The sequence below is a fragment of the Hyposmocoma kahamanoa genome, unplaced genomic scaffold, assembly GCF_003589595.1.
Source record: "Hyposmocoma kahamanoa isolate Upper Pololo Valley unplaced genomic scaffold, ASM358959v1 83, whole genome shotgun sequence".
Classification (NCBI taxonomy): Eukaryota; Metazoa; Arthropoda; class Insecta; order Lepidoptera; family Cosmopterigidae; genus Hyposmocoma; species Hyposmocoma kahamanoa.
Window position 1 is genome coordinate 915309 of NW_020654175.1, and position 23737 is coordinate 939045.

Below are 23737 nucleotides of genomic sequence, written 5' to 3' on the forward strand. Positions count from 1 at the left end.
AAATATTATTTGACCATTGTAGTCTGTATTTTTATAAAAATTAGTTTGAATGTATGTATTCTGACATAAGGGCAGCTCAGCCCAATATCAAAGCCCAAAATAAATATCAATTAAAAGATGGTCAGGTAGGAGAGCTAAATTTATGACTGAGCATCCTGTTGACACAGAGTGCTGAATACTCCTATGTGAGATCTTGCTTTCTGATAAGGATCAATATCTCTCATTTTGGCAGTGACAGATAAAGCAGGCTGGGTAGTTATACATATACATTACAAGGCCTACATAAATGCCCGAATGTTTCAAGGCTTTTCAAAATAGATTTAAAGTGAAAGAAAAATGTATATATGTTCGCAGCTAATTTTGGCTGGGCATCCACTTCAGCTCCAATATAGGCAGCAATTGTGGTCTCGCATGTGCCTTGTGAAGCCAATGATAGGACATTTGGCTTATATAAACAATCTGCTGGATTTTTAAATTCATTTGAATATATTAATCAAGATACTGCCAGCTCTTTAAGTCTCCAAATCCATTCTGTTAATAAAGGAGGAACACAATTTGAATGTACTATAAAACCTGTTTTTTTTTTTTTTTTTTTGGGTATTTGGCTTCTGTCCCACTGAGGACAATTCTGCCAGTGTCTGGGTTGAAAGATACACAGTATATTTATCAAGATTCACTCAAACGATGATGATCGGTTGCACCATCCTATGGACAAAGACAAAACACGGGGTTATTTGACTAGCTACTTTGGATGAAAACCATAAACACATGCTGTGCACATAGTAAAAGTTATAACCGTATGTTATTTTGTTCAATATATTTAAATAGAGTAAATAGTAGCGGAGGTTTTAGGAGAGAAAGGATACTATAAAAATTTGTGGGACGAGGGATACAATCTGGAAGAAGATATAAAACCTGTTAATAGGTGACGTAAACAATGTCATTTAACAGTGCAATTGAAAATGTGCTATTTCAATGATTTGTAAGGGCCTAGAAAAAACACAGCTATTTAAAAGTAGCTAGTGTAACCGTAGAGTTCCTTGTGAATATAAATACTGCCACCTTACTTACTTCTGCTGCCAAGCAGTAGCGTGAGCATTATTGCGTTCCGGTTTTGAAGGGTAAGGGTGCTGCTGAAATGACGGGCACATGGGACTTTTCAACTTATGTCTCAGGGTGATGGGCACGGTGGTAGTGCCCCTCAGATCTTTGCGAGTTAAAGCTCTGAGTGGCACTGCAACTGGTATGGACAGGTGTGTCGCTTTCTATATATCATAATTTGTTGGTTCCGCTGTTTGGTGTAGCATAGCTAGTAGCAAACAGACAAGATCAATGTAAGCTAAAATATCTAAATACGATGGCAAGATCTTATAGTTAAAGATGAGCATGTTGGTGGCTTGAGCCTCTTGAAAAAAATCATGGATACTTCATTCATAGAACACAGTAAGCTCACTGTGAGTCAGCAAGAGAATCATTGTTTTCAGGACTTTTTAGTACAAACTGCATTTCACATTTTTCTTCAGCTTCACTGACACCCAGTGTAACAAGGTGTTTTCCAATGTCTCATTACAAAATGCTGAGTGGATACCATTTTATATCAATATACGTTGCACTGCTGGACACGGGTTTCCTCTCAGGTGATGGTTTAGGCCATAGTCCGCCACTCTAGTCCAATGCGGGTTTTTTTTTTTTAGTTTAAAAGTACAGGTCAAACTTGTCAAGGTCTCTGCCATTGTGCAGACGGTAATAATGAGATATAGGTATTATTGTCGTTACAAAATTCGGTTTTGCTTTATATAAACTACAAAGTTTGACGGTTAATAGTACATTATTGCAGAGCGCGAGAAGTAAAGGATTGCTAGGACTAGTATGAGTAACAAAGACGTGCGTCAGCGAGGCCTTGTATTAATACGAGACAAGCAATCCCCGTTCCCGCCGAGCCATGTATAGTATTTTTCTCAAACAATGTGAGGTAATAATTAAAACTAAAGAGAGGAAGATTTATAATAGAAAAGTAAAGAAAAAAATTAATTAATACTAAAAGAAATATTTGACGTGTTAGGACAATTGCTAAAAGAAGATAATAACATTATTATTTTTCCAGGCACATTTTTTTATAAATAACGCACACACTCAACATAGTCCCGCACTAGGGAAACCCTGTGTCGCGGGTGCCATGGGCACATACATACACAACCACAAATTACACCCAAACTCACGAGAGAAATAAATGTAGGCCATACAAATATTTCTCCCGGCCCGGGAATCGAACCAGGGCAGTCTGGCATGGTAACCGTTCGGCCACGGAAGTTTAGTAGTCTGCTTAACTTCTGACGATGTTATCGCTCTTCCCACTAGCACTCATTTTAGCGAAAATACAAAAAAAGACGAAAAAACTAATGAATACCAAAACACTTTAGTTTAAATGTTACCGCCGTTTTCTTTTTTTTTAAGTTAGCTGTACATGTAGGTATTTTTAATTCTCGCAACTATGAACACTGGGCAGTTGGCTGTATGAGATTTTTTTTACGTGTTTACATAGTTCATTAAACTGACAGATGTAAAAGTTTAGAGAAGTAGACAGTAATGGGTTTTCATACTCACTTTGCAGGCCTTCCATAAATGATAACTTCCTTGTTCGTTTCTTGAAAGTAATGCAAACATTTCCAAACACGTTTAAGAAACAGATTTTTAGAACAATATCCGATTTCTATTACAAAATCCATTTTCATTTATTCGTAACTTAAATAATACTTGAAAATTGCAAAGGTGTAAAAACAATATGTTAATTGGAATTTAATAAATGTATCGTTCACGTTGATTTAAATGCTTCTCATTAGTTATACAAATGTTTACGTTTCATTTGATGGAATGTGACCTTTATGTGGTAATGTGGTTAATTGTATTTAGACGATCTTCATTGACATTAAGGTTAATTTTTTATTGAGTATCCAGTTTATTTATAACCATCTAATAGAATAAAATAAAATGACTCGTTTATTTCTTCAAAATGAATGGAGTGCTGTGTGATAGAGACCCAAGTTGCAACTTAAGATTGCGCATTGCACGCTGTTACGTCTTCTCAGTCCTACTATATGGCATAGAAACTTGGACACAGAAAGAACAGAAAGGAAGTTAGAGGCTTTTGAGATGTGGGTTTATCGTCGTATTATGAGAACTTCGTGGCATGACCGGGTTACAAAATTGTAAAAGTACGGCACTCCTGGTTGAAAAATTTGATGGAATGGTTCTGCTGCAATACCAACTCGCTCTTTAAAGCGGCAGCTTCTAAATTCAGGATTTGCCATGATGTTGTTCAACCTCCGATAGGAGAGGAACCTTGTTACTGTTTCTTTCTTTCTTTGAATAAATATTATTATTATTATTATTATTATTAACCCCAAGAAGACGAAGAAAATATTTCGAAAAAAACTTAAAAGTAATTTTACCTGAGCAGTTATAAAACCAAAAAAAGGACCACAGAAGGTTAAACAATAGCATGCATTGTCTGCAAAATTTTTAAACTGAGTTACAAAAACATTTGCATTACAATTTTATGTTGCATTTTAAATTTTCACATTATATAGTATCTCTTAACTCAGCGTGCCTCTTGGCTCCTGCTCCAGATCTTTCCAGAGAGCTCTATCAAGTTATAGCTACTCTTCCGAAATAGGGACCCTCAGTCAACTTATCCTCCCATCTTTGATGCTGACGCACTCTAATACGCTTTTCATCACGTGGGTACCAATTTGTGACTACTTTGCTCCATTTTTACGACTCACGTAACAGATGTCCAGTCCATCTCCATTTTGCTTAGTCTACCTTTGAAAGCATGTCGATTAGTTTGGTTCGTCTCCTGATTGTCCCTATCTACCGACCCGAGAGATAGGGAGTTCCGGGGAGACTACGCGCTCACCAGTAAGACCAGGGGTACGGCGGGCGTCCGTGTCAAGCCATCCGTCAGTGATACGCCTTCACAGGCGTCTCAGTCGGACCCGGACATGAGTATGGACTCGCCGGAGTTTGTGGTTAGCAGTACGGATGGACACTTTCATTTGCTCTGGTAGCATGTAACCGGGGCGTTCATCCTACGCGCAACTAGAGCGTCTTAGTACCGGTCTAAATTTGGGCCTAAGGTGAGGAGACGCACGGAGCACGTGAGTTGTCCTTTAAGTTGGAAGCTATGTCCGAACATTGTCACAGGACATTGCGACCGGCATCATCTTCGGCACTAGCCCGGAGAGCTAGTAGAAGAGGAGGAGAGCTAGACCTCCGGTTCCTCCGGTTCCGGGAACTGGAGAGACGCTGCGGCGTCGGGAGGTGACAATTCTGACAGATCCGCCACCAAAGAGGAGATTTGGCAGTGGACTTTGTAGTCAACGGCTTAGCGGTGGCAACCGTTAGTTGTGCTATGCACAACGGGAAGTGAACGTGCCTACAGCTCCGGTACCTATTTGAAGAATAAGAAGGGAGTTGTACGTGCACCCGCGGCAGCTCACCCAAGGCCAGTCCTTTTGAGAACCGGATGAAGACTGTGTAAACGGATTATACAGATTATAGTGACCTTCTCGTATACCCTAAAGGTCGGTAAGGATGGTCTTCTTAGTCGTTATCTTCGTTGCTGAAGGTCGTGTCCCCGAATGGTTTTGATACTTTATGGACGATTTTCTTCCATCTGGGTCTGTCTTCAGCCTCTCGCAGGGCAGTCGTTATAGGGAGGCCAGTGAGTGCGGTCACTTGGTCACTCCATCGGTTAGATGAACGACCGCAGAGTCTCTTTCCGTCCACCTTACCCACCAGAACCAGTTTGTCAAGGTTGTCTGGTTGTCGGCGAGCAATATGACCAAACCACTGCACTATTTTCCCAAGAGATCCCATGAATGGTACAACGAAAAGGGAGTATAAACCAAACTTATGCTGAAATCATTGGGTCACCCTTGAGTGTTTTAATAATTATGAAAAGAGAATTTATTGTATGTATTCGTATGTGAGCCGTGCTAGCCTAATTGTTTGACCAACCGCCTTTCAAGCAAGAGGTCGTCAGTTCAAACCCGGACTCCTATCTCTTGAGTTTTTCGGAATTGACGTGAGAAATTTAAATTGAAGGAAAACGTCGTGCTGAAACTTGCATGTCGGAGAAGGTGAAGTCTCCGATCCGAATTGGGCCAGCGTGACGGACTATGACCTAAACCCTCGCCTGAGAGGAGACTGTGCTTAGCAGTGGGACGTATAAATGGGTTGATTGATTGATTCGTCTGTGAGGTGCTGCCTGTTATTAAACTAGGGAATATCTCGTTGAAGCCCGGCTACATGCCTTCATAAAAATACAAGTATTTGGTATCTAATTATCACTCGCTTTTACAGAGTAGGTAAATATTTTGACCGAAACTTGTGTGGCAAATAATTACGTATCTCATTGAAAATATGACACCTGTGAAAGTCGAAATAATTTATTTTTCATCGCACTTGCTCGTAAATAGTATGATTGCATGGTGGCCCTTGGGCCTTTTTCTTCCCATTACGACCACGGTCGTTATGGTGTTATCTTTATTTGTAGCACGACATTCTTCATTCTTCCTCATGTAGGTCAGGTTCAAGCTCAAGCAAGGAGGATACTTAAGTTCAAAATTAAAACATTCACTTAAAATCTTATCTAAACAAAAATTTAATTGCAATTCAGACACATGCTACTTAAATACTTACCTATTTTTAAGAATCTCTTCTAATTGATTTTAATTATTTTCTGTATAAAAATTTGGCTGTATGCAAGTTTGCTTTTTGCAACATTTTAGTTCGAGTTGTATTATCTATGGAAGAATAGCTAGCTCGCCATCTTTTGATGAAAAAAAAACCCGCCACTTGCAAAATCCATAATTGTTGTGTTATGAACCATATTTATTCTTACAAGATGTTATCTGTGCTAACCCTTCACAATGACGCCGCCGCATAGCAACAGTGATTGTGAAAGACCGGTGAATCATTAGTAAAATTAACGTTTTAGAGAACACTCTCGCTCAATCGCTGAAGCGAACCGGTCAATTAGCATAATTAGCTTTAAGGCAAACCTATGTAATACTTTCATTAATTACATCTTATAAAAGGACACAAATTGCCTTTTTAAAACCTCCTTCCGGCGGCTAGTTCCGTAATTAAGAAATAAATATTGTATTTATTTTCACGCAAATATGATGAAAAACATTGCATGTATCACGGACGGTAAAAAATACAAAACCCTCAGCCTTCGGCTTCGGGCTTTTAATGGACCCTTCTTGGTAATTTCTTATTTGCCGTTTTTAAGACACAATATACTATATTGCATACTCATATGCTATTACTATTGGGGTGCGTCGTTTCGGGCCTGAGGCAGTCGTTTTAAAATTTTTCAACAAGTTTATTTGTTTGTTTCCCAGATCACCCGGTTTTCGGGTGAGGACGAGAACCACATAAACAAGAAGCTGCCCAAAGAACTGCTGCTGAGGATCCTCTCATATCTGGACGTTGTTTCGCTCTGCAGATGTGCACAGGTACTGAAACTAAAAACGAAAAATATTCCATGGAATACGAGCGGCGACCTTCCCTATTAATGCCGCCAAACCGTTCTGGTTTTGAAGAATAAGGGTGCTGGTGAAAGTACAGACACATGGGACTTGTCAACTTGTGTCTCAGGGTGTCATAACTTGTTCGTCCCCTCGTTATCCTTAATCTACCTCGTTAATCTACTAAAAGTCGTCAAATAACCTCACACTTCCACACTCACAAACACACACACAGACACACAATCACCCACACACTCGGACACACACTCACTCACGCACTCAGACACACTCACTCACTCACGCGCGCACACATAATTTGTTTTACTTATTTTTTACTTCCTCCTCAGTACTTTGTATTTCGTCATTACTACTAACATGACTATCCTAGGGGTTGGGTGCCCGGAGACCCATATTACAAGCTCTGCTTAGTTTGGGCTCCAGTCTCCCACAATACATTACTCTAAGCTTACGGAATAATGTATATTTATTGTAACGTTTCTTTGTATTGTGTTGTGGAGATATTTATATAAAGATATTTATTATTATTATTATTATTATTATATCATTAAAAGAAAGAGATTACGAACCTGCAGGTCGGTTGAGAATCTTATATATCTCTGTTGTCGACCAATTGGATTTGTTTTCGTACGATTTGTTTTCATTTTTATTCACAATAACCGAATCGAATGTGGAACTGTCGTATTCGAAATCGAACCGAAATGACGTCACACCCGTACGATTGCTCGACTTCTCGACCGGCAAAGGCTACAAACGTTACTCAGAACACGAACCTCTTAAATTTCCTATTATTATAAATAAAGTCTGGGTTTTGTTCAATTTTATTGATTATTTTTATGCAAGTCTAATGCATTCCTATATTTTAGGCCTAAAAAGTTTTAAAAATGTATATGAAAGGATTTTTTATTTTATTATTTTTTAACTGCCTCCGTGGTCGAACGGTTACCATACCGAACTGCCACGCAGAGGTCCTAGGTTCGATTCCCGGGCCGGGAGAAATGTTTGTACGCCCTGCATTTATTTCTCTCGTAAGTTTGGATGTAATTTGTGGTTGTCTATGTGTGAGTCCATGGCACCCGCGACACAGGGTTTCCCTAGTGCGGGGTTATGTTGAGTGTGTGTGTACTTTATGTGTGTGTACTTTTAATTTTCCTATAATCTATTTCACCGACTTACTCCTTATTAGCTGTTGGATAACGGTACCATATCCGAATCCAAATCAAGCATTTAACTGGAATGTTCTGAATAGCTCGGAAACTGCCCTTCAATTCAAGAACGATATCCAGTCGAATGATTCGGTTAAAATATCGAAGAGTTCTGAATCGGGGTCCTGTTCTATATGGTCTGTCATTTTTGAAGATGGAGTTCAATGACATTTGCAGGGTTGCCAGTTTCCATAAAATTTTAATTAGTCATGTAGTTGTTCTCGACAGTTTTATCGATAAATTTTGAAAGAATGTTTGACGGCCTCTATGGTCGAATGGCTTGCACACCAGTTTTCATGATGTCGCCAACTCTGAGGTCCCAGGTTCGATCCCCGACCAGGTCAGTGTAGAAGCTAACTTTTCTATATTGTCTCGGGTCTGGGCGTTTGTGGTACCGTCATTGACTTACAATTATATGGACGTCGGGTCCGCGCTAAAAAGTGTCCGAACTTATAGGGCGTTAAAATCGTATACAGAGCGTCATTCACGCTTTAGTCTTCGTTTGTTCGACTGACAGCGAAGCAAGCAAAATTAGACAGTGCTGCGATGACATTACAATTTAAATTCAACGTTTTAGCTTTTTCATATTCCTTTACATGTCACTACGTTTAAATAGGTTGACTTGGGACATTTTTTCGTGGTTTTTGTATTAGACCCGTCGTCCATTTATTTCTAAGTCAATGGGTACCGTCCTTGTTTCTGATTTCCATAACACAAGTGCTATAGCTACTTACTGTGGGATCAGAGCAACGTTTGTGATGTTGTCTAATATTTATTTATTTATTATGTAAAATTTGTCAAAAATGTCTGTTTGTGAATGTTACGACGTTCTAATGGTTACTAATAATACAATAACGCAATTATTACGTTGGCCTACTAGTATCGAAATATTTTTTTGTTTATATACTCTTAACAAGAATTTGGTTACTTGTATTAAAATAAATTGATAAAACTTTAAAATATGTTTCCTCGTTGTATTTTTAATAGACACAGTTCTAAATGCAGTGTATGTATGTATTGTATAGAGTTTTTGAACAAGAACATTGTTATGTAAATCAAAATAAAACAATAAATTTAGATGACAATGATTTCATAATTTCATTGTATTAAAAAAGTAAGGTACAGTTACAGATGTCGATTCTTTCGTCAAGTTTTTAATCACTTTTTGACAAAATGGTGGGCCTATTTCGTTTATCACTTCACGAATTTTGAGTTTTAAGGCTGCAATAGATTCGATTGGCTCCGTATAGACTCTGTCTTTAACATAACCCCATAAAAAATGATCCAGCGGTATTAAATCACATGATCGAGCTGGCCGCTTAACGGCTGAATTTCGTAAAAATATGTGATCGGGAAATTTGGTTTCTGGCACCAAAATTAAATGTATCTGTGATGGAATTTCTCGCAACGCCGTATGAAATAGTGCAAAATGGTATTAAAAGGTGAAATCTAGAAAATTGAGATGGTACCGGTTGCCAGTTCACAGTCGATATTCAGACTGAATAGCCCCCTTTACACAGTCACTCTATCCCGCGTGATCAGGAGAGTACAGATTTGCTCTTGGGAAGGCCTGCACGCGCAATCGTGCGCGATTTCCTGTTTGGAATTTTTTAAGCTAACGTTCTTTCGCGTGCTATTGTTCGTGTTCGTTTTAGTTACGACGGATAGAGCGTCCGTGTAAGGGCTAATAGCGCAGGATAGACCGCGTGTTGGAGTGCGGCCCTTTTCCTTCCCAGGTGTTTACACGCGCGCTCAATTGCGCACGATGGCTTTATCACGCGCGATAGAATGTCTATGTAAACCATGCTAATTACGCGATGTGAAGACGTTAAATTTTATCAAAAATTATATGTCAAAATATTTTGTTACAGGTGTCAAAACTGTGGAATATTCTAGCACTGGACGGGTCCAACTGGCAGAGGATAGACCTGTTCGACTTCCAGAGAGATGTGGAGGTTTTGTAACATTTGTTTTTATTAATTGGTAAAACGTAGTTAAACAAAAAGGATCCAATGCACATCCAGTCACTTTCGAGATATGGCAGTTTGAAGTTTAAAGGTGTTTCTCATTCTTGTTTTATTTTCAAAACTTATAATGTCATGTTAATCCAGATATATTTATTTATGTTTATATGTTGGAGTTTTTGTTGATCTAAAAGGTTAGAATTGAATTTAGGAACCGTTTGATGTACCAAAAATGTTGTCACAAAAAAAGAGTTAATGGGTTCCTAAAACAGCTTCTTTGTACCTTATATGGTTTTTGGATTTTCCCGTACTGTCCCATTAAAAATAAAACACTCTATATTAGGTTTACACTTTACGTTTCATACAGCAATAATTGCTTAATACAATCTTATTTAAATTTTTGGTAAACATGAATATTCTAATTTTAGTTTTGAACATGGGCAGGGCGCCATTAAAAATGTCCATGTCTTCTATATAAAGCATATTGAAATATTTCCTTTATTTAATGCCGAGTAAATATTATATTTCTGAAATGAACAGTGTGTTAACTCTTCAAACATAAATCTCACTATCTTGACTCATCGCGTACTTAATTAGTCATTGTCCGATTATGGTGAAACCAAAAGGATTCTTGTGTTTCCAGCATATACGAGTACACTCTCACGGACATTTAACCCTTAAACAACGAAATGTCATCTGTCAGTTTAAGCACGTATCTTATTACACACCCCGTGCATCTCGCGTCTATTTAGGTTCAATCACCGAGTATATAACTAGAAATAGAGACGAAATAACCATCCAATCCATCCCTGGCAACTCATCAACTACCTCCGTGGCCGAACGGTTACCATGCCGGACTGCCACGCAAAGGTCCCAGGTTCGATTCCCGGGCCGAGAGAAATATTTGTATGACCTACATTTATTTCTCTCGTGAGTTTGGGTGTAATTTGTGGTTGTCTATGTGTGTGTCCATGGCACCCGCGACACAGGGTTTCCCTGGTGCGGGGCTATGGTGAGTGTGTGCGTTATTATTATTATTATTAGGCAAATGGGCCTTATATCACTTTTAAATATCAACTCTTGTTTGCGCAGAACTCACAAATTAGAAAGCTGGAATAGTACAGCGCCAACAACTGACCTGTGTGTACGTCTCCGTATATTCCAAAAATATTCTGTATTTAGTGTAATAAAGATAATATCTCTAACTATGGGGGCTATTCCGTTCGGCGGTGTGGGAAAAACAGCAAATCTCCTAATTACAAAACAAACAGAATCACATTTCATCAATAATTAAATATGTAATTTTTCAATTTTCGTCCATTATAGCAAAGCTCAAGTTGAACTGGTCGATTTGAAGTGAAACAATTGACGAAACCCGTCAATTGTGTGGCCAATCGGAGTGCAGTTGTCACCGTTATGATTTGGCGGAATAGTTTTCAAATAAATTAAATGACATTTCGTCTCTATTTCTGGTTATATACTTGATGGGCTCAATTTATATTACGGCGTGACGAAATGGAAGCGATTATGCAATGCCACTCAGAGCTTTATATCGCAAATCTGAGGGGCACTGCCACTGCGCCCGTCACTAAGAGACTTAAGTTGACAAGTCCCATGTGCGGGTAATTTCACAAGCACGCTTTTAAACCGGAACGCAATAATGCTGACATTACTGCTCGGCGGCAGAAATAGGTAAGGTGGCAGTACTTCCCGGGACAATATCTTTCTCAATGAGCTCTATTGCTACTAAATACAGATATGTTAATAACTCAATTTCGTATTAAATTCGTAGAATATACTAAACCCTCTGTGACAGCTGGGGGTCGAGTCAGAAGGCCTAAAATATACGAGAGCATTAGTCTTACATAAAAAATAAATTAATAAAATTGAACAAAATCCAGACTTTATTTCAAATAATAAAAGACTTTCATATTACATTCTTACTTTGTAAACAATAGGTCGTTCGGTAGCTTCCATTCGATAACTGTGTTCTAAATAACCTTTGCAGCCTTTGTCGGTCGAGAAGTTCGAGTAATCACACGGCTGTGACGTCATTTCGGTTCGATTCCGAAAAAGACAGTTTGATGTTCGATTCGGGTGTTGTGAATAAAAAGATCGACAACTGAGTGAATAATTTAGTATATTTTTTTTGTAAGATTTGTATAAGACTAAATGTTGTCCTAAATAAATAAATAAAAATTATGTCTTTTGCGAAAAAAAACTGGTTTCAAGTTAAAAATATTTTTTTTATAACTAGTATTAAAAAAATATTTTTATTGTTATTTGTTCCAGGGTCCAGTAATAGAGAACATATCACAACGGTGTGGAGGTTTTTTGCGGCAGCTTTCTTTACGAGGCTGCGAGAGTATAGCGGACGGTTCTATGAAGACTTTAGCACAGGTAAACTGTTATAAACAAAATAAAGTCTGTGTTTTGTGAAGATGGAGTAAAATGACAATTCATAGCGCAAAAGTGTTGCCCGCTTGCGAGCAGCCAGTGATTACAGTCGATAAATATTCTATCGACTATCGACTGAATGTTGGTTACGCTTGATATTTGAATCATCCTCGACTCATTATTCATCCAATTACTGAGCACAAGTTCATTTGAATTGTCAATTTTTGTAAGTATGTATGAACTTGTACTTCGAATTATGTTTATGAACAATGCAAAGAGGGGACATTTTTTAAAGTTTTTCATTTTAATTCAATGTAGATAATAAAATCCAGCTATTCTTGTTAAAACGTATATATATATAAAAAGACCTCGTTACTGTAGGCCAACTGTCAAAATAAGAATAAAGAAGGCAATAACACAATTAGTATTAATATTAGTACGTCATATAATTCACAATTCACTCATTATTGACAAAATTTTATCTTCTGTCACAACCTCTATCGATGAAACTATCGACAACGACTACATAACTATTTAAAATTTTATGAAAACTGGCAACCCTACCAATGTCATTTTACTCCGTCTTCAAAAAAGACAGTCTATAAAACCTCCAAAACTAGTAAATTAAATTTTGAAGGTTTTGTGCGAGACAATTGACACGACCATAACGTCCAAAGCGAAAATGGCGGACTATTTATTGAAATCGATTATCGGAAATTCAGTAAACCGTATTCATCCCCTAATTAGCCACCCTTAGAGGTAAATGAAACCACTACTGAGGTACCCCCTTTCCAATAAAAAAAGAATCATTAAAATCGGTTTACATATAAAAAAATCGAATTGGAAACGTCCTTTTTGCAAAACGCGAGAAAACTCGCAACGAGAAATCCGCGGGTAATAATGTTCCCGATACTACGAACATCTCTACCCACAAGCCTGAAAAGTGTTACAAACGACGAAACGTTTATTACCCGACTGAAACTCCTTTTATTGGATAATGAATTCTACAGTGTGGATGAGTTTTTTTTGAAACAATTGTAATTTTGTTTTACTTGACTTTGTTGAACTTAGACAAGCTGTAGTTATACTACTTTACTTAATGTACATTGTTATTGTTTGCATTAGTGATGACCATTTTATCCCTTGACATTGAATTGTAATATTGTGACATTAATAATATGAAACAAAAAATAATAACGCACACATAGACAACCACAAATTACACCCAAACTCACGAGAGAAATAAATGTATTCCATACAAATATTTCTCCCGGCCCGGGAATCGAACGTAACCATTCGGCCTCGGTTAAATGATTCTATTCTTTTGAAGTCGATTAAAAGTATGTTTATATTGTACAAGGTCTAGAGCACGTCCAACTTGACGCTTATTTAAATCGAACTATATGCGGCTTACGATAAGAACGGTCCAAAGTACAAAGTGTCAAGCTTGACGTATGCTTGACTGTACCTATGATTTTTTATTTTTGTTTACAGTCCTGCCCCAACATAGAAGACTTGAATTTGAACAAATGTAAAAAGCTAACAGATCAGACTTGTCAAGCTCTAGGCAGGAGGTGCACTAAATTACAAAGGTACGTTTGAAATTGCTGTATCCCTGGTTCAAAATCTCCCTCTAGTTAACAAAGTCAAATAATCTGTATTTCATTGGTAAGTAAATTACATTTGGAATCTTATACTGATTAAACTCTACTGCTCATGTATTGCCCATTAAATGAATTTGTGACTTTGTGAAGACGACTATCAAGAACAGCTGGTTTATTTTTATTCCTCGTATTAATGTTAAGTTTGTCACTATTTTTTTATAAAAAAAATTAAACACATAACATTTTCATAAATGTACCGTGACGTTAGTGTAAGAATGCTAATCTCTTTAAACTTATCTCTCTAAGTGTCGTATTCCAGAACTCTACTCAATGCTCAAGTCAGGACTTGAGCAGACTTGAGTATGATTTCAAGCACTGGAAATACGACCCTAATGGCAAGGGCTTGAGTATGATTTTCAGTGCTCAATGCAATACTCAAGTCCTGACTTGAGTATTGAGTAGAGTTCTGGAATATGACCCTTAGACTCTCTCGGGCCCAGATTGTAAATTGCCCTAACAGCATGTTTCTGCAGGACAAAGATTCTATTAATATCCGCGGCATTGCCCCAAATCAAAATGCCGTACGTCATTAAACTGTGAAATTGCCGAATTAAAACGATAATAATAATGTAATTGACAACTACACTTTATTACCGGGTCTCATACTAGGCAATCCCTTGTGCCATGAGTACTGGAGCCACACAACTACCAAGAACACCCAAAAAAACTGGAACCAATTTAGAAAAAATCATTTCCCGAATTGGTCTTACTGGGAATCATTCTCGGGAGATTCTTATACTGGTTATTTGTAAAGTACAAATACGGGGTAATAAATTTTAATTAATAATATATTTGCATTAAGTACCGTTAACAACTAAAATGTTTTTAAATTTAATAATTTATTTATATGTGGATGTGTGCTATTGCGTTTTTCGAAAAACCCAACCATAAACCCTAGTTGCCAAACTTACCACCGTTTTCGTTTAACATTTTCTATTTATAATTATTAATACAAGGATCGAACACTCAGAAAAAATTCCTTCGATCCGATAGGATTCGAATCGACGTCTTCTAGCATACCGTGCCAGACGCTATGCCAACTAAGCCACGGAACGCACCAGCAGACCTCACGAATGTCTTTGTATTTGGTTTTTCAACGACTTTTTAACCTTAGCGCCACCTATGAGAAATCTTAAGTATTTCGTCACCCAGTTAGATACCTTTACAGCTACCAGCCCTGGCTAGAGATGTCGCTATTTACTGTATTTAAATTTTTATTGAATTGATATTCAAAACGCTATTAAGTGATTAGTTAGTGTAGCGTCTGGCATGGTATCCTAGAAGACGTCGGTTCGAATCCGGCCGGATCGAAGGAATTTTTTCTGAGTGTTCGATCTTAATATTAATAATTATAGTAAACTAGTGGAGTAATTTCACAAGAAATAAATGAATATCAATTCAACAAAAAAATGTAAATTTTCTATTTATTTATTTTTGCAAATAAATGAGAACATTTTTGTTAAAAATTTGAAAGGACGCGATTAATTGTCACAAATCTACCCAAGGATAAACACTTTTGCCATCAACGTAGTGTTAAAAAAAAGACTAGTGCCACTTTCACTTTTAATGTTAAAACTATTTAGCCATTAATGTAGTCTTAAAAAAGTGTTTTTATTCTTTCAGGATAAACTTGGACTCATGTCCTAGCATAACAGACATATCGCTCAAATCTCTGTCAGACGGATGCCCAGTGAGTATATATTTCTAGATTTTAGGAGCTAGTGACTCAACCATCGTCACCGCAGGTTGATTTGCATAGAGTAAATAGCTGATTCATGCCCAGACAATGAGCTAATGTAAATTCTAAAATATTTCGTCAGTGGAAAGGTAAAGAATTTAATCTTAATTCATGACACTTATGTACATGGTTGTAAAAGAAACAATGGAAATGCCTTTAACCTCGATTACTATCGGAATCGCTGTCTCCAAAACTGTTGAGTTTTAATTCATCATTTTTAACACTATGAAACCTCGATAATGACAGGTCATAGTTTGTACTTGAAAAAGAAGTAACAAATTCGGGACTGTTAATATAATTTAAACTTAACATTGATGGCCTATCGTTGAAAGTCGTTTTGATATATTATATTGAAATTTCAATCAATGTGCTGCCATCTAACGGTCAATAGCTGAACAATGACGAACGTAGAAAATTTGAGATGTTTACTTAGTTTTTCAAAAAAGAAGCGGCAATATTGCAGTGGTATAAGGTTTACATAGTTTCTCACATAACGTAACATAACGTTTATTACGGTAAACAGAAACTTGAGAATTTATTAAAATTAAATAAAGTAAGACTTAATGATGATATGAAACACCACCATAGATTGCAAATTAGCAAAATATGACACTTTTCTACGATTTTCGAGTTATGGAACATGGAGAAAGAGTACATTAAATATTGTTGTTCCGTTACATCACTTAGGGTCCAAACTGGAAGTCAGTGCTGCAAAAACGTTGCATTTTCCAGCAAATACTGACCTAGTAACCCTTTTGTTACTGCACCTGGCACCACACAAAATATCTTTATACTTATTTTGTTTAATGTAAATAATCTGTAGTTTAAATTAGTTTTTGTTTTGTATATGATTTTGTTTTGTAATTATCAGTGATCGGAATTAAAGGGGTTAATCTACCTAAAGAACGTTTTCTTAGTACGGGCATAACGACAGCTTCGTCAATGCGTATAAAATTTCATTTTTTATTGTTTATTTTCTAAATATTCCAAAACATAGTCTCATGTTTATTTTTTAAATGGCTAAAGTATGTAAGTACCTACAAAAACACAATTACAATATTATTAGGAAATGAAACTATTTACAGGTCCCATGGACCTGGGACCTGTGAAGGGCCCGAAACGTCGGTTTGTTTGAAAAAACAAATATACGCGATCTAAATCCGGAAAAATAGTTTCATTTCCTATGTGTCGCGAAAGCCTAAGAACTCGATACAATATTTTTTTTGAGACAATAATTTTTAGCAAATATTTAATAGAAAATAATTATTTATCGCCAACGTACTCAAATTTCAATAAATAATACGCATATTCAAATATAGTCAGTTGCGAGAAGTCCCGGAATTTGTTGAAAGGAATATATAACGTGGAAACACATTCTTCAGTTTAGCTAAACGAACTTAAGTTTGATAATATTTTTAATACACATTTTTTTTCTATTTTGTTTCTTTTTTACTTCCTCTGTGCTGGTCATTTGTGGTGAAATGAAAATGAAGAAACATTTGTGAAACAAAGTCGTGTTTCGAAGAAGTTTTACACCCCCTGGTAAAATCTATCTATAAACTCTCTTAGAGATAACTTATGCCCATTTGTGGGGCTGATAAAGATACAAAAATCGAATCGGTTGATTGTTTTTTTTAGAACAAAATATTAACTTAGACAACACGCTAATAGCGCCACACATATCTAAATTCCTTGTTAATATTTGGGTATGTAATTCTATTTCAGTTACTCACACACGTGAATGTGTCATGGTGTCAATCAATCACTGAGAACGGTGTAGAAGCTCTCGCTAGAGGATGTCCAAAGCTTAAAAGCTTTATCTGTAGAGGTTTGTCACATTTTAACAATTATTATATTTATGGTCTTAAAAATACGTCCTCTTACTAACCGTCTCGTTTATTCTACTCTGAGTTTGGATTCAAGATCAAAAATGTAAACAAACAAATGTCGCTGTCAAAGTGATATCTCATGGATTACGAATTTTTTCAAGTTCGTTTATTAACAGAAAAAGAATAATTGTTATGGAAAAAACGCTTCTTGTTTTGTTTAAAGCTTAATAATTTATTATTGTTCAAACGTCTACCTGTTTATAATACAAGAACGTTCTGTTACGTCATCAGTAAGGCATCAAAAACTCTAAAAAATAAAAGAATTGTTTCTTACACTTCTGATCTCGAAATCCACTTATGTCTTTCTGTCTCTTAAATAATAAACAGTTAGCGTAGCAATTTCGCAGTTAAAATTTAGTTCGTGTAACCAAAAAGGACCATGAACCAATAACACAACGTAGTCCGGTATTTAGTACCTATTGCTACACCAAATGTCGCGACGAGTACCAAATAAATTTTAAAATAGCTATTTTTGTAACTAAATTGATTTACATTGACAAGCTGCAATTTATCAAAGCTACTGTTTTGTTAATTTGTAAATTGTTAATTTAAAAGTGTAATTAATAAATGCATTTAATAAATAAATTTGTTAACTAATTTAAAACTTGTATTTTATTATATTATTTTTTATATATAAAATATATTATTAAAGTGGCCGTGTGTAGCTCTAACCAGAGTTTTGCTAAAAACGAAGAACAATCAAGCTAAAAATTGTTTTTAACATACCGCCGAGCAAACACTGCTGTATGCCAAAGTTGTATAACGAATTTGTTTGAATAACTGAATTATTTTTTTTATAATGCCTTTAGCAACTTGCGATCGGTCTATGAACCATGAACAATTGTTTTGTTGTGATCTATTTAGCGTGTTAGGCTGCCTTCATATTTCAAATGACTTTATTATATTTTAGTTTTATATATTTTTTTAACAGGTTGCAAAAGCGTAAATGACAGAGCGGTGTCCTGCTTAGCAACACACTGCCCGGACTTGGAGGTGCTTAATGTACAGGGTTGCGATGTAAGTTTTACAATAATAGCTTAAATAAATTTATTAAGATCAGAGATGGACCATGACGAGATGGATGGACGCTTTATTAATTTGCGTAAATTTACAACTAAATATTTGTTGTAAATCGAGTTTTGTTCAAATTAAATGTTAATTATTTTCTGCTCCCGTAGCATTTTAAAAGCATTGTAAAAGTTTATCACGGTAGCGAACATTGCGAGCACCGTGACGTCACATTTTTATGTCATCACGAACGCCGTCGACCAATGACTGCAAAAGATTAACACAGTGCCAAAGATGGCTGCAAAGTCACAGCTTGATTTAAAACATTTGCACAATAATTTTATCAACTTAAAAATTGAGCGCGACAAACGAAAACAAAAAACATTTTTTGTTTCATGGTTTTAGCGGCGATGATTAAACGATAAAGATAGCTATATTTTATTTAAAGATAGATATATTTGTCAACTGAATTAAATTTATCTTGAAGAAAATTGTCACAAGAGGAGGTTTATTACTATAAAATATATGATTCGCATTGAAGTAAATCGACACTGAAAATCGTCAGATCGTATCTTCATAAAAATCTATACGAAATGTGCATTCTTAGTAGTGAAAGTAAGGATTGCTAAGTGGGTTATGCGTGTTGTTGCCTCTTTTGCGCCTTAAAAAGATTTTTTGCGTCGAAATTTGTAATAAGTGTGGAATTATACTACACAATACTAACTTTAACTACAAAAATACATTAAAACCGCTTTAGATACAAATCCGAGCGGATTGATTCGGCTTTAACCCACTGCCCATCGCTGATTGAGACAGATCCGTTATCACGAACAGAAATATTCTTATTATTGATACAAAGATAGAATACTTACAAAGAAAAATTCTAGCTATCTGACCGGATTGAACCAGTTTTTGCTTATTCCGTAGCCAAGTGGCCAAAAAAATCCTTGTTATGCTTTTTACGGGACTTAACACAGGAGATAATAGAAATCGGTGCTCACAGCTTAAAGTATGTTGAGGTAGAGAAAAACGCCTACAATTGCAGCAAAGCAAAATAAACCATTAAAATAATTGGTCCTTACAAAATTTAGGCTCTATTTATAAAATGAATGCGTGAACATTCCGTCGGCCGTTGAAAGCTTGTCTTTCAACCGGTAATACTTGCTTCAGGAAGTGAAAATTTTTAAAAAGTATCTCCCCTACATTTCCTGTAGAAGTTTTGATATCGGCCACTCTATTAACGCCATCACTACCAGGAAACACAGCTATAACTCGACCCAATTTCCATTTTAACCGTGACTGGAAAACTACTAGAGCATTCACCTTCAATGCGTCTTTACGAGTATCGTCTCTTTTATCCACAATCTTGTTTTAATTACAGAGTCTAACGGACGAATCGATATCAAAACTGGGTCAAGCGATGCGTCGCCTCTGTGTATCAGGTTGCACTCAGCTCACGGACGCATCTTTATCCTCGCTGGCCACTCACTGTCCGGATCTGGTGACTTTAGAGCTGGCACAGTGCTCGCAGCTGACTGATGCCGGGTTTCAGGCTCTTGCTAGGGTAAGTTAATTTTGGGGCAAATGGGAATTTGGTGGGTAAGATGGATATTTGTAGGGATAAATGGACGGTTTTCTAGGGTAAGTTCATTTTGGGGCAAATGGGAATTTGGTGGGTCAGATGTAAATTTGTGGGGATAAATGGAAATTAGTACAGACAAGTAGCAATTTGTAAATTATTCCCAACCCAATTGATTAGGTTACGAACAACGAAAATTTACAAATTTTCGTTCCAAGTTTAAACTAAAAACGGTATTATTGGATCTGGTTAACTAGTCGCTATCGAAACGAATATTAAAAATAATATTTCGAATTTATAGAGGCAGAAGGGAAATTGCCGAGGTAAAGGGGAATTTATTCAGACAGTCTGGAAAATGTGGAGATAAACGGAAATAATGTGGGGTAAACGAAAAAGTAAAATATAATATAATGAAACGAAGCGAACATAGAGGATATGAAAAGAATCTTAAATAATTCTTTAAGAAAAACAAAGACAAGCATTTTTTTTTTCATTTTTAGCATGTTATCAAGCGACGGAACGAACAAGTCGTGCGCCCGGTGGTAAGCGACACGCCTATCCATGACAGTTGCAGTGCCAATCAGAGCAAATACCTGTGGGGAACTGCCACTGTGTCCGTCACCTCGAGACATAAGTTGACAAGTGCTATATGCCTGTCCCATATACCCTTAATGCTTAAATTACTGCTTGGCGGCAAAATAGGTGAGGTGGCAGTACTTCCCTGGACGAACTCTTTTGCAAAAGCTCTACTGCTACTAATGGGTAATTCGAAGAAAGACATAACATCCGGTTTTTGCATAATGTTATGTAATTTAAAGTAACATTTGATGGAGAGGTTAATGTAGTAGTAATATGTTCTCTAAGTTTGACAAATAATTATTAGAAACTATTTAAATGGCAACACTATCAAGAGTTTCATCATCATCATCAACCCAATTATGCGTCCTACTACTAGACACGGGTCTCCTCCCAAGCGAAGAGCCATTAGGGACTTCACAAATTTTCCGAGGGTTGTGCACATTTTTCGACGTGCAGGTTTCAACACGGAAAAGGTCATGGTAAATTTCAAATTAAATTTCGCCCGGATTTGAACCCACAGCCTCTGTTTGAGAGGCGGTAAGTCAAACTAATAGGCGACTATGGTTTATATTATACGATCCTTTGCGTAGAGGAATTATTGTCTTCAATATTCCATTTTATCCCATTAAACGTATTTGAGTCGATCCAGTGGCGCACGTCACACATTCTCAAAAAAAAAATCGACCATATTGCAGCGGTATAATATTTTTAGACTATCATTTTTGCAATCATATGGTAATTTTCTACTATTGTCAAAGTTTTGCGCTAGACAATGGACACGACTATAACGAACACAGTGAAAAGGACTGAGCTCAAGTATGTTGAACTACGCGTTCTGTTGGCACACGTACCCCACCCTATAAACATTTGTACTGTATTTATTATTCTGTGATTCCCGTCATACTTATTACGATAATATGTTACACTGAAATTCTTATTTATTTATCGCAGAGTTGCAGATTGTTGGAACGAATGGATTTAGAGGAGTGTGTGTTGATCACGGACGCCACTCTCACGCATCTCGCTATGGGCTGCCCTCGGCTTGAGAAACTGGTTAGTACATTTCGCTGCAGGTTTCTTTTTATGATACCGAGTGACAGGATGAACAATTCGTGCGCCTGATGGTAAGCGACACGCCTGTCCATAACAGTTGCAGTGTCACTCAGACCCTTCAAAACCGGAACATAGCAATGCTACTGCATAGCGGCAGAAATAGGTGAAGTGGCTACTGCCACTTGTGAAAAATTAAATAAAAATTGTGAAAAAGTTTTTTCTTAAACTTTTTCACAATGAAGCTCTACTGCTACTGTTAATTTTGTGTTGAGACGAAAAGTTGAATTTTGAATACTATTAATAAAACGTTTAAATTTTCGGTTATCTCTTTGTTTAAAGACAAGAAGGGATCATTATATCCGGCTCGAAGGACCAACATGTACGAGCTGCTTGCCTCGTAAAGTAATATGTCAGGTGATATCAGCGAGATGATGCAGGGGGATGTCAAAGATGCTGTAGAAATAATACTCGACCGATAGCACGGAGTAACTTTATTGTTCTAAAAAGTATAATTTATAAATTTTTCACATTGTCAGTTGTACAACAATGTACGTTGACCCGTACATCAATAATATACCTCAATCCAAATTCTACAAATACTTGACAAAGAACCTAGAAACGTGTAGTTTTGCTAGAATATGTAAACACCACTAAGTAGCAATGTAAATAGGCAGCTAGGCAAATACGGATATGGATTCAAGTTCTCCGTTATTTCTCGTTTCAGACGCTATCCCACTGTGAATTAATCACAGATTACGGAATAAAGCAGTTATCCATGTCGCCATGCGCAGCAGAACATCTCACAGTGCTTGGTAAGATATTTACAATTTATCTAAGTTACACACCAGGGACGGATAAATGGATTAGTGATATATCTATACTTTGTCCAACCAATTTGTTTACTATAATTCTTAATTAAACAAAGATGGTACACTTAGAAACAATTCACTTCGACCCGTCTCCCAGCAGACGCTATACCAACTAAGCCACGGAACGAACTAACGGACCTCACGAAATTTTCCATGTGTTTGTTGCAGGCCTTTGTTTTGATTTTTAACGACTTATTTGCCGTAACGCCATCTGTGAGAAATCTATGAAAGTTTTTCGACACTCAGGGAGGTACCTTTACAGCTACCAATCGCTGACTAGAGATGTCACTTTAATCATTGTAATTAAGTTTTGTTGAATGTCAAAATATTTCAACACCGTGATATTCATTTTTTTTGTGAAATTACTCCATTACTTTGTTATAATTATTAATACAAATATCGAACACTTCTATGAAGAGAAACTTTCATATATCTCTCACAGATGGCGCTACGGCAAACAAATCGTTAATAATTATAACAAACTAGTAGAATTTCACACATCATGGACGCTGTTTTTTCTTTACCAGCCCTACTCTTACATTTATTTCAGTAGGGATTTAAACCGCGGGAAAATAACACGATACCGGTGTTGCCGTTTTATATATTGAAATTATATCTAAGCTAATAGAAAAACAATCCTGACACTACATTCACTATACGACACCCCCACACTGGCGCATTTCGAGCGTTCAGCCAACGCTAAACGCTAAACTCTAAAGAAGAAGATGATTATTTCAGTTGAAAGTGATTTATGGAATGTATGATTGTGGTGAATGCTTACTTTTTCCCTGTAACATATTTTAAATACACTTTTTACGTCACAGGTCTAGACAACTGTCCACTAGTGACAGACGGAGCTCTGGAACACCTGATCTCCTGCCACAACCTCCAGCTGATCGAGCTGTACGACTGCCAACTCGTTACTAGAAATGCTATTAGGAAACTTAGGGTAAGTTCTAATAGTATCACCATTATCAACCCATATAAACGTCCCACTGCAGGCGTGGGTTGGGTGGGCTCCGAGATGGAAACTCCATGGTGCGTGCTCGAATTGGAACCCATGGCATCAGCTTGAGGTCAATTGAGGGGTATAGAAACAAAGTCCACTCTGTCCTAGAGGATCCAAATCGAGAAAACGAGATCTTTTCATTTCAACATCATCGTGCTGTATATCGTCACCAAACAAGAGGCCAAAGGCTATACCCGTGTAAGGGAACAAAATATGCCCCTGACGTTAT

The 23737-nt window shown here is 36.8% G+C and overlaps 1 protein-coding gene across 1 annotated transcript in view; it reads left to right on the forward strand.

The window, feature by feature from the left end:
* Window positions 1-23737, forward strand: part of LOC113234312 (F-box/LRR-repeat protein 20) — a 28854-nt gene that overhangs the window by 647 nt on the left and 4470 nt on the right. Inside the window, exons 2-12 of the mRNA XM_026469614.1 lie at window positions 6411-6524; window positions 9631-9714; window positions 12016-12123; window positions 13615-13712; window positions 15408-15474; window positions 17248-17350; window positions 18343-18428; window positions 19801-19983; window positions 21529-21630; window positions 22355-22442; window positions 23324-23448. Of these exons, the coding sequence (XP_026325399.1) occupies window positions 6411-6524; window positions 9631-9714; window positions 12016-12123; window positions 13615-13712; window positions 15408-15474; window positions 17248-17350; window positions 18343-18428; window positions 19801-19983; window positions 21529-21630; window positions 22355-22442; window positions 23324-23448 (1158 nt within the window). The remainder of the gene's footprint in view (window positions 1-6410; window positions 6525-9630; window positions 9715-12015; window positions 12124-13614; window positions 13713-15407; window positions 15475-17247; window positions 17351-18342; window positions 18429-19800; window positions 19984-21528; window positions 21631-22354; window positions 22443-23323; window positions 23449-23737) is intronic.